This window comes from Choloepus didactylus, chromosome 12 (genome assembly GCF_015220235.1).
Source record: "Choloepus didactylus isolate mChoDid1 chromosome 12, mChoDid1.pri, whole genome shotgun sequence".
In the NCBI taxonomy this organism is placed as follows: Eukaryota; Metazoa; Chordata; class Mammalia; order Pilosa; family Megalonychidae; genus Choloepus; species Choloepus didactylus.
In genome coordinates this window covers 63,883,301-63,895,341 of record NC_051318.1, presented here as the reverse complement: position 1 = coordinate 63,895,341, position 12,041 = coordinate 63,883,301, and the positions used below count along the sequence as shown (strand labels likewise).

Genomic DNA, 12,041 nt, shown 5'->3' with positions numbered 1-12,041 from the left:
ATATATATATTTTATTTCAAGGCCTAATTCATGAAACAAGGTAGGTACTTAATCAGTATTTGGGAAAAAGGAATTAATATATGGGAGGAAACTAAGATCATTTTTAGCAAACTATTAATTAGCATGTATGCCAGCAATGATGGCTATTTAACTCCTCTACTTCTTTAAGATTATGTTATTAAATATTACTACAGAGAAAAAACATGCATGAACTAGCCATAGGTTCGATTTTAGATACACAGTTAACAATGATGGACAAGCAGCCAATTTCAATGAACAAGGGCCATAAACTGACCCCATAGTCCAGATACAAGGTGAGAGAAAAGATCCCTTTATAAACTGTATATACCTTCCTATATTTCAGTGTTAATATATTATCTTCCAAATTTTAATTTTCAAAAAAGCTATTCTTTAGTTTCTCATCAAAACAAGATAATGACTCTTGGCACATTTTATTTTGCTTGGCTGCTGTATATGAAGAACAATGATGATGATGGGTAACTGGACACTGACATTCAAAAGAACAGTATTTTTTTCAGTTAAGGAGAAAGGTGCAGGAGTTATTAGAAAAGACGTATAGAGGTCTTGTTTCTAATCAAAACACAGATTTCCAACTACTGAAAACACTCCATTCTCTTCCCTAGTCTTCTCCCCAAGAGCAGCTAAATGGAAAGATGCTGATGTGTGAGCCAGGTCAGAGCTAGGATGACACGTCTGGGGAACAAGAGATGCTGCTGCTTCCATTATCCATTGAACACCTTGGCAATTCTCATTTCACCCTGAAATGTGATACTTACTCTTGTACTGCTCTGGCTATGGAAAGGGCCGTAGATCCAGTTTCATTAACGCTATCTAAGGTCACATTTGGCAGGTCATCATCATCACTGTCACTTTTACTCTGTCTGGGAGATAGGCCTCGGGGGTCCATTTGTGCTGGGGAAAAAAGGCATATATAATGAATTAAAATTAGTGTGCAGAAAGTTAACCTTGTCCTGGACCAACATCAAGTACGGAACATCTCTGTGTAAATCACACAGACGAATTTTCTAGAAATCACAGGAATTAGTGAAAGCTATGTATTTTATATACTAGTAACACTGACGTTTTTCCTTTGTTCATTTGATTTACAAAACCTACATTGGCCTTCAAGAGTTTCAGGGTATGATTAGAGAATAGAAACTATAAAATCCACAATATTACCAACTCCAGAGTAGTCAGAAACTGATTATGTCACTCATGAATTACTGTTCAGCCCTCTGGCTTCCTCCTCCTCCTTGCTCCTGCTGCCAGAACTCTGGCTATTTCATTGCTCGTTAGCACTTTCCTTGGATGGCAGATAGCATGAAGGAGAGGAGAGATTATTTACTTACAGCTCTCACATTAAGTTTTAAAAAGAATAAGGTTTAAATGATGAAAATTAAGTTTTAGGTACTTTTCATACTTCAGTGAATCATTGCCTTGCAGTTCATCACTCATCTAAGGGGAGATTTGAGCACATTTATAAAAATGACAGAAATAGTAAAATTTTAAATATCTGTTTATATGTGCCAGAAAACGTTCTTCCTCTCCAACCTAATTATGCTGTTTAAAAGGCATTTCCAGATGATACTCTTACCACTGTAAACTCGCCAAAGCAGGAAACAGTCCAAAGGTCTGACCCCTACTGACGGGGAGCATCAGATCCTTTCACGTGAGAAGATTACCATCAACATTTAATATGTTAACGCATCTTTTTAAGAACTATGATTTCATTTCTGCCTCCTCCACTCTATATCTCCTCTCGGTGAACACCTTTAGCAACCACAGCTCAGAAACTCCAAAAGGCCTCAATTCAAGCACAAAATAAGCACACCTTCTAAATTAAAAGTACTGCACTAGCTATGCAACAGGACTGTTAAAAATATGTGGCTTCAAGTCCACCCAGATCCAACCAGACTGCTGTTCTTCACATCTGTCTGTAGAAGATTTCTAGAACCTCCACTGCTTGCAAAGAAAGTAAAATGCACTTAAAACTATGGTTACAATGATATTTGGGTACATCTACAATTTCATTTTTTTTCCTCAAATCATTTTCTTGTTACTATGCATCACATATTAGGTAGAGAACCACATGGAAATGCTAATATTTGAGAATTCCTTAACCCACAAAACGGAAATTTCTTATGATTCTATCTAATGTTTACTAAATGGCTGGAACACTATATCTAGAGAGTCTCAACATATTTCTAACTAAACTGGGGTAGGAAGGAACTTATATCTATTGAATCTAGTATGTGCTAGTATTTTGACATTCATTCTGCCTATAAATATAAACACACCAGAATGTGCTTTGCACAATGGGAAGTGCTAGGAAATGTTAGTTAAATTAAAGAGAAAAGAATCCAAACAATCTTAAGTAGCAGTTCTCAACTGAGGGAACTTGCTCCTCAAAAGACACCTGGAAATGTCTGGAGACATTTTTGCTTTTCACAACTGGGGTGGGAGGGCTACTGGCACCTAGTAGGTAGAGGCCAAGGACACTGCTCAACATCCTACAATATGCAGGGCAGTCCGCATAACAAAGATTTAACTCATAAAAAACGTAAATACTAATGAGACTGAGAAACTCTGATCTAGAGATTTAAGACTTTGGACATACAGAGGTGGGACATCTTAATGACTTTCAATTGTATAAGTATGGTCTAGTTTTGAAATCACTAACAAAGGAATTAAATCATCTAGTGGATTATCCATCTGCTCTTGTCATCAAATAAAACTGTTCACTTTCATGTGACTCTGCACTCATTACTCCTTAAATTACAGCATACATTCCTCAAATGTCAGGCATCATGCAATGACATTCATTAATAGTTCTTAATGTTTTCTGTGTACTACACTTCTGGGGATGGGCAAAAAGACTTTTCTTTTTGATTTCTAGAGAAGATTCCCTAGAAAAGGGATGTTGGAGAAACTTTTTGTAGGGCAAAATGACCAGTTTCACCAATATCTGGTAACAGAGAGCTACTACAGGATTCAGTCACGCCAATGGTCCTGAAGGAATCATCATTTAAGATTCATTTTGGCTACGGGCATCAGAAGCTGGCTCTGGCTAACCTACATAAAAGGAATGTACTGAAAGTTATTCAGCAGCTCAAAGAATAGAAGGGAAAGATGAACAACCAACACTCAAAGTAGCAGAGGACCGAGAAAGAATATAGGCATTTCACCCAGGAATTCATAGATAGTTTCTTTTTGGGCTCTGCTGTTGGCCAATGATTCATTTAACAACCATTCATAACTACTTAAATTCAGCCAAGAAAATGAGTATCAGACATATTTAGGCTTCCAAGTCACATATTGTGTGGTGTTACATATGCCTATAAATGTCAACAATTTAACATTTAAAGATGTTGAAACATAATGCACTAAGACCCATTTGCCAAGATGCCAATTTAGCAAATAAGCAAAGAAAAGAGAATATTCCGGTGGTCCCATTTTGTCCAAGACAACTAGTGCTTTTAGAGGCAAGTAATACAACTCAAGGAAGTTTTAGGCAGTTAACCGATAAGCAAACTGGCTCTGAAAGTCAAAGTCTAGTTCTATGAAAGATTCCAAATAATTGATGTGAGAGTTGTCATATGATCATTTAAATTATGTCTGATGTTTATATCTTAATGAAAGCTTAAAATATGTTAAATATGGTATCTTTTTTGATGTACTTTTCAGGAACATCATAATTGAGGATTTCTTTCCAATATTTTCAATAAATATTATGAAATACATCTGCTACCATCACACTGGGAAACTTTTTATCCATACCTTCAGCCAAGCTGAGGAAGTAATTAGAAAGGCTTTAAAAAATCTGCATTGCTGATTGGGTCAGATGATTATCTTATCTACATACTTGCATAATTCTAATCTATTTTTATTAAATGCAGAATAGGGATGTATACCCTACTTAACCTCCATTAGTCTTTGAGTTTCTCAGTTCATTTAAAAAAGGAAGAACTGATTTTCTAGGGTGTCCATGCACAGACAATGGAAAAGTTACCTGAGCATTAGACCAATAATATATCTACTTCCCTAAAAATGACAGCAGTAAATGATTTATAAACATGTGAGATTTGTTCCTTTGCAATGAAAAAGGGATCAGTTTTGCTTAACCCAGCTCCTTGCTGGTAGAGGTGTCATTTCTCTGAGTTAGGGGTGTTCTGGAGCAATGTGTGAGCTTCACTGGTGCGACAAAATCCCCGGGAACTGTGTGACACCTGAAACTCGGAGCTAGAGCTCGGCAGATATAAATGTCAGTATTAGCGCATACAGCAACTGTTAAAAAAAAAGAAAAGCTGAAAGAAGCCCAGACTTCAATTAGAGATATGAATGAAGCAGATCTGGTTAAGACTAGGGCAAATCAGGCCAAAGGGGAAAGGTTGAAACTGACTGTGTGTTAAAACTTCAACTTCCATGTGATACCAAGGCAAGAAATGTTCATTTGGAGCAGGATCTATCTTTTCTAAACAGTGTAACTTCTACAGTCAGTTTGTCAAACACCACAATTACATGGCACTCTGAATAGGAAGTGAGAGATGGTAGGCTTGTATAGGTTAGAGAGAAATAGCAACACATCCCCAAAGTAACTTCGGCAGAGAATAAAAATATACATGCAGGGCCCCCCTGAGGAGTTGGGGGAGGATGTGGAAGTATTGGCATTATAAAGCTCATCACTGCAAAGGAGAGGCTAAACCTGCTTATAATTGTGACTAACAGTCTCCCCCTGAGTGCCTCTTTGTTGCTCAGATGTGGCCCTCTCTCTCTAGCTAAGCCACCTCAGCAGGTGATCTAACTGCCCTCCCCCCTACGTGGGTCCTGACTCCCAGAGGTGTAAATCTCCCCGGCAATGCAGGATATGGCTCCTGGGGATGAATCTGGACCCAGAAGTGTGGGATTGAGAACATCTTCTTGACTAAGAGGGGATGTGAAATGAAATGAAGTGAAGTTTCAGTGGCTGAGAGATTTCAAATGGAGTCGAGAGGTCACTCTGGTGGATATTCTTATGCACTATACAGATAACACTTTTTGGGTTTTATGGTACTGGAATAGCCAGAAGTAAATACCTGAAACTACCAAACTCCAGTCCAGTAGCCTGAACTTTTGAAAACAACTGTATAACAATGTAGCTTACAAGGGGTGACAGTGTGACTGCGAAAACCTTGTGGATCATACACCCTTTTATCCAGTGTATGAATGGATGAGTAGAAAAATGGGGACAAAAAATAAATGAAAAATAGGGTGAGATGGGAGGGATGATTTGGGTGTTCTTTTTTACTTTTATTTTTTATTCTTATTCTGATTCTTCCGGTATACAGAAAATGTTCAAAATAGATTGGGGTGATGAATGCATAACTATATGATGGTACTGTGAACAGCTGACTGTACACAACGGATGACTGTATGGTATGTGAATATATCTCAATAAAACTGAATTTAATTAAAAAAAATCCCTGGGAAGAGTGGAACCTCGTTACATGAAGTTGAACCAATTTTCTTTGACTTTGAAATTCCCATCAATGGTAGAGGGCTACTGTAAACGTCCCTGATGAATTATGCCTCCCTGTATCCAGGCCCTGTGTGGTTGTTTCTGACAATGACTGGGCTTGACTATATGACTTGATGTGACCAGTGGGATGACATTAGCAAAAGTGATGCAAGCAAAAGCTTGAAAAGCACTTGCACATTGGGGTTTTCTTCTCTCTTGCTGTTTTTGGAACCTGGCCACCATGTGAAGAAGTCCAAGAGAGTGTATAAGAAACCTGCTGCTCAAGCTGGCAGCCAGCCCCAATTGCCAGGCATGTGAGTGCGCCGTTTTAGACCAACCAGCCACATTCCAGCCACCAGATGACTGTGACCTCAGGTGGACCAGCATGAGAACTGCCCAGCTAAACCCACCCCAATTTTGACCCACAGAAGTGTGAACAAATAACATGGTTGCTATTTTAAACTACCATGTTTTGGGGAATGTGTTATGCAACAATAAGATCACCATTGTACCACGTTGTCCCCCCAGCTCCTTCTTGAGACTTCCTAGCAATGATGTGGACAAAGGACAGCTACAGTTATAGTCAACTCATCACATTCCTTCCTATTCCTCCCAGGAGGCAATCTTGCCTTAGTCATATAAATACCGACAAATTTAAGTGGATTATTAGTATATAAAACAGAAAATAAAAGCTATATACAGTATCCAACATTATTAACTTTTCAATCAAAATTATTCTAAAATGTCTTTACAGGTATTTTGGCTTTAGAGGGATCTTCCTTGGATCCATCACCCTTCCTTCTCAGGCAGGTTCTTCCATTGGAAGGGGACATTTGGTTGGCATTACTGCTCATGGGAATGAAGCTTTTCTATCCTTTCTTCCAAGCTCATACTTGGTAGAAAGTTTACATTGGTGGGTCCTCCCAGGTAGCTGGTTACCCAAAGCTGTATCTCATATCATTGGCTCTCCTTCAACTCAGATGAGAAATTGAAACTTCATTCTCCCTTCTCCTCCCCAACCCACAACCACCATATAATAGTGGACAGAAAGACACAGTGACAACAATGCCTGTTCTCACCTCACCCCCACTTCAGCACTGCCAAAAGATTAAAAGTTCTTCTAACTTCCTTACAGATCAACTGGTCCATTCAGCTACTCTTAAAGCAAGTTTTTCCATAAGTCACCATATTCAATGTGTACAATACAACAATCTACGAACATATGCTAAAACATACAAATTAATGTTTCCTAAAAAGCATAGATCACAGAAGGAGATACTGAATCCCCTTCATCTCACCCAGGGACCTGGAGGAGAGTGGCTCCCACACATGGAAGGGAGGAGAGGTGGCTGGGCGGGCCAGGGGGAGCAGTGCTGAGGGCTCTTTTCTCCCTCTCTCAACCAGTGACAGGCTGCCGGTGACCTGCAGATGCCCTAAATGTTCACCCTTCCAAGACTGAGACCTGCCCCAGTTAAAGAAAACTGGGCTTCCAGGAGATCTGCTGTTTTTACTAGAAAGGAGAGCAATGTGGGAATGACTAGGGTGGGAGGGGAGGGAAAATTCTTAGCATCAAAGAGTAGAAAAGTCCTCCTCCAATACATTGTATGCAAGTGTGCCAATTTAGATGTATTATGTCCCCCAAAATGCCATGTTCTTTGATGCAATCTTGTGGGGGAAGATGTATTAGTGTTGATTAGGTTGGAACCCTTTGATTGAGTGTTTCCATGGAGATGTGATGCAATCAACTGTGGGTGAGACTTTTGATTGGATAATTTCCATGGAGGTGTTACCCCACCCATTCAGGGTGGGTCTTAATTGAATTACTGGAGTCCTATAAACGTGTTCACAGACAGAAGGAGGGGCTGCAGCCAAGAGAGATATTTTGAAGGACACACAGGAGCTGAGCGTGGAGCTGGAATACAACCTGGGATCAGCAGACGCCAGCCACATGCCTTCTCAGCTAACAGAGGTTTTCCAGACGCCATTGGCCATCCTTCAGTGAAAGTACACTACTGTTGATGACTTAGCTTGGACACTATTATGGCCTTAAGACTGTAACTTTGTAAGCAAATAAACCCCCTTTATAAAAGCCAATCCATTTCTGGTGTTTTGCAAAACAGCAGCATTAGCAAACCGGAACAGCAAGACTACTCTGAAAAGGAGTACCAGAGTTTCTGAAGGGCTAAGAAAAATGTTCAGCTCTTGACTCAAGAGAGCAAGGGTGTGAATTCTGGTTCCATTATTTGCTGTTCTCTGACCTTGGGCAGTTGATTTCACACCACTAATCCTCAGTTTACTCCCTTGCTCTAGTTGTTGTGAGGAGTAAATGAGACAACATATACAAAGCACTGGCACTCGGTAGTATTAGTAGTAGTAGTACTCATTGTCAGGGATTGAGACAAGTTCCCAGCAAAAGGCATGTTGTTCAAGTCCTAACCCAAGCCCTGCAGGTGTGAACCCATTTATAAACGGGACCTTTGAGGATGCTATTATTGATGAAGTTGTGGCCAAACTAAATGAGGGCGTATTCTAGTCCAATATGGCTGAAGTAAGCATAAGCAAAGGAAAGTGGACACGTGTCAGAAGCCAGTAGGGGTCAGAAGCCAGAGAAGCCAGAGAATGAGACAAATTGTCATGTGATGGAGACAGAGTGGAAAGCCAGGAACCCCAAGGATTGCGGCAAGGCAGTATGGGAATGCTGCAGACTTTGTGAGGCCTTGATCTGGGACTTCTGGCCTTTGAAACTGAGAAAATAAATTCCTGTGGTGTAAGCCAACCCATTGTGTGGTATTTGTCATAGCAGCAGCCCTGGCAAGTAGGACAAGTATGTTTTACCCCAGGAGTAAATTTAGAGCTTCTTTAACTGTCCCAACATTGCTTCTATGTCCTTCACCATCTCTTAGACTATTCAAAGTAGGTAGTTTTCTTTTTAAATGTACCTAACCTGAAGATAACACTATAGAGGCAGAATATATATTGGATAATATATAAAACCGTTACTTCTCTTGATCCAAATATTCACTGGTGTATTAAATCAACAGATATTTGTAAGGTACCTACTAGGTTCCAAGCACTCTTCTGGGTGCTGAGATAGAGCAGTGAACAACACAGATAAAAATTCCTGCTTTTGCATTGGGGACAGACAGATAAAACAAACAAATACAAAAAAAAAAAAAAAAAAAAAAAATACACTACATCAGATAATAGGTGCTATGGGCAAAAATAAAGCAGGGAAGGTGGGCAGGGGCTGCTGAGAGGCAGGGGGGCACTTTTAGAGATGGTGGCCAGGAAAGGCCTCATGGAGAACATGACATGTGAGCAAGAACCTGACAGAATTGAGTGAGGGCGACTTGCAGATTTCTGGGGGGATGGGGGACATTCCAGGCAGAGCAAATATTAAGTAAAAAGTCCAGAGGTTGGGAATGTGCTTAATGTGCCTGAAGACCTGCAAACTGACAAAGACAGCCAGAGCTAAGACAGGGAGAGAAAAGAGGATGAGAGCAGAGAGAGGCAGACAGGAGGATATAAGGACAAAGAGAGGAAGGCATGGAAAGTATGGAAGGTCTTGGGAGGCCAATGTAAGCATTTTGACTTTTGCTGGGAGTGGGGTGGAGGTGGGGAGCCATTGGAAACTTTTGAGTGATATGATCTGAATTATGTCATTTTATAAGGATCACCCTGACCATATGATCCTGGAGCACAGGGAGAAATTCAGCTGGAGAGATACATGTGGGAAGCATCAAGGACATTAATATTAATGTTGTCTAAAAAACTGCACTAGCTTTTTTTCCTTCAGTTGCCTCATGCTGTTTGCACATGTAGTAATCAATTAAAAATCAAGACTTTATTACATAAAGAGCTATGAAGCATGCCCTTTGTAATATTATTTGTATAACGGATATTCTGAAGCCAAATGAGGAAGCTTACTTTATCCCTGTTAAATGTTATCTCTTTCTGGCTTATTTTGCAGGCATATCTAGGCATGTCATAAGCAAAACACTGTGAGTAAATAAAGCATATGCTTGAATCAAAGTACAGTGAACTCCAAGATTAGCACTGGCTCTCTAAGGTTCTAGTCTACTTACTGATGACTGGACTATGCCCTGCTTTCTTACTTCCTTTACTTTTGCTACTTTTCAAGAGGCTGTCTGCCCTACAGAGTAGTAACTCTGTATAACCCTAAATGAAGATTTTAGAACTCAATCAATTATTTAAATTCTGGGATGTTTGGTACTGTGCAAATATGCAATTTATTCATTTTTCTAATTCCTACATGCACACTTGACAGCATAATGCCTTCTGCTTCTATTGTGTTAAAAAATAACCTTCGAATGTCCTTATAATTCGCTAGTTCAAGGTTCAGGTCTCAGTTATAATGCCACCGGACCTCTCTACAGCTTTCAAGACTGTTGTAATCCCTTTGCTTTTTCAGCCTCTACTCCCTTAGCCTCTACTCCCTTAGCTGTGGGCCTTGCCACTGTTTGTGTAAATAAAGTTTTATTCTCCCATGGCCATTCATGTTGTCTCTGGCTGCTTTTACGCTACAGCGGCACAGTTGTGTCACCGTCACAGACAATTGTGAGTGGTTCAGCAAGTCTAAAATACTATCTGGCTCTTTAGAGAAAGCCTTTGCTGACTGCTATATATGACTGAATTCTCTTTGGTCCATCTCTCTGATTAACTAAACTGCTGTATTCTTTTTCACCTCCTCTTTCCTCATCCACCTAAAAGTTAGTTTCTCTATCCTAGTTCTTCCTAGGTTTCACGGTCTGCTTCTTCCTACTGCCTCTCTTTATCGGTGAGCTTATAACCAATCCCATACAATTCCAGAATTTCCACAATTTCCATTACTGTCTCAGAGGGGATGCATACCAAATCCATGTTCCCACTCTAAACTCTCCATTAAACTCCAATCACGTATTTCCAGCATTCTACCTACTACTGCTCCACCTGCAGGTTCAAAAGTCATTCCCAAGTTAAGTCCTCTTCTTCCTCCTAGTTTTCAAGTCTCTACTGATAAGCTCATCATTTTCCTGGTCATGCAGGTTTAAAACTTATTCATTTCATTTGTCCCCGTCGTTAATCAGCTACTGAATGCTATTGTGTTTACAATCAGAATTTTTTTGGAGCCCTTTCTTTTCACACTGCCTGTCAGTGAACTGCCTCAAAGTACTGCTATATACATTAATCACACATAGCCATTTCCCCAGACAATGAATAACACAGGGCTCCTCAAACATCCCTTACTTGAGTCTTGAGTTTTCCCTACCACCTACCAAATAAGGTTCAACCATTTCAGCTTGACCAGACAACCCTCTACAACCACCCCACAACTCATCTGTATACGTGAAACTGTTACACATCTTATCTCCCACCCCCTTAAGCCAGCTGTTTTTTGCTATTCCCTTCCACTCACAACTCTGCCAATAACAAATCTGTCCTTCCTACAGAATGATGCCTTCTTCATGAACTTTCCCTTGATTCTCTAACTAAATGCAACCTCTCCTTTTTAAAAAAAGCACCCATATGATTTCATATATATACATATATTTCTCTCTATATATATATGTATACATATTTCTATGGGACTTTTGCACATTCCATCTTGAATTATACTTAAGCATGTATTTATTTACATCCCCCCAAACCATGTTGATTATGCTCCCTTGTACATAGTAAAATGTAGCATTTACTGACAACGATGGTGGTAATAAGGGCAGGTCTCTATTAAAATGATCCCAGTGGTTCCTGGTTGGCACGAGATTCTTCAAAAAAATCATAAAAGTTTCATATTTTCACTTTAAAATGTGACTTACATTCTATTATTAACATTTGTAGAGGGAATGTAACAATCATTAAATTTCTATTACTCAGTAAAGTCTTAGATAATTATATTTTTGGTTTGAACATGCCATGGTATAACATGGGAAATGAAAATGCTCATTAATTTATTCACTTTTTAGCTAATTTACATCTAACAGGTTTTCCTTTCCTTTCAGGAAATCATTTTAAATACCTCAACATACCTATCATTTGTATCACATGGGTTACTGCTTGAACTTTGCAATGAAGGATTTTCATCATTTAAAATATACTTTAAAAATTAATATGTTCAAGATTATAACAGCTATTGAGTTTCATGTTTCCAAAGAATGACAAACTATTTTTCCTATTAAATATAAATGAACACAGATTCACAACTGTCTTATATTCACTGAAAGTATGTCTTTGAGTACAAAGGACTTTTGAGATTAAAAAGAGTTCATAACGTCCATTAATAAGTGGGCTTTTACACTATAACTCTCGAGTCTGCCAGAAGCCCTGAACCCCAGGGGAATTCTGAGATATCAGTGCACCACTATGTCCCATTACCTTTCCGTTTTGTCAGTGTAGTCCAAAAAACCCAAACCAACCAGTTCCCACTGATTTATTCAAAACTGAATTTACATTTAGCAGAGAAGATTTAAAATACTTAATAATAAAGTGATTTCTGTGGAGTGTATATACGGGGAATAGTAAGATCACC

General features: G+C 39.3%; 1 protein-coding gene across 5 annotated transcripts in view; it reads right to left on the bottom strand.

Annotated features, from left to right (window-relative positions):
* Positions 1 to 12,041, bottom strand: part of KLF12 (Kruppel like factor 12) — a 512,320-nt gene that overhangs the window by 140,465 nt on the left and 359,814 nt on the right. For all 5 annotated transcript variants that reach the window (XM_037799597.1, XM_037799598.1, XM_037799595.1 and 2 more), the window contains one exon: positions 798 to 933. In XM_037799597.1, coding sequence (XP_037655525.1) covers positions 798 to 933 — 136 coding nt within the window. The remainder of the gene's footprint in view (positions 1 to 797; positions 934 to 12,041) is intronic.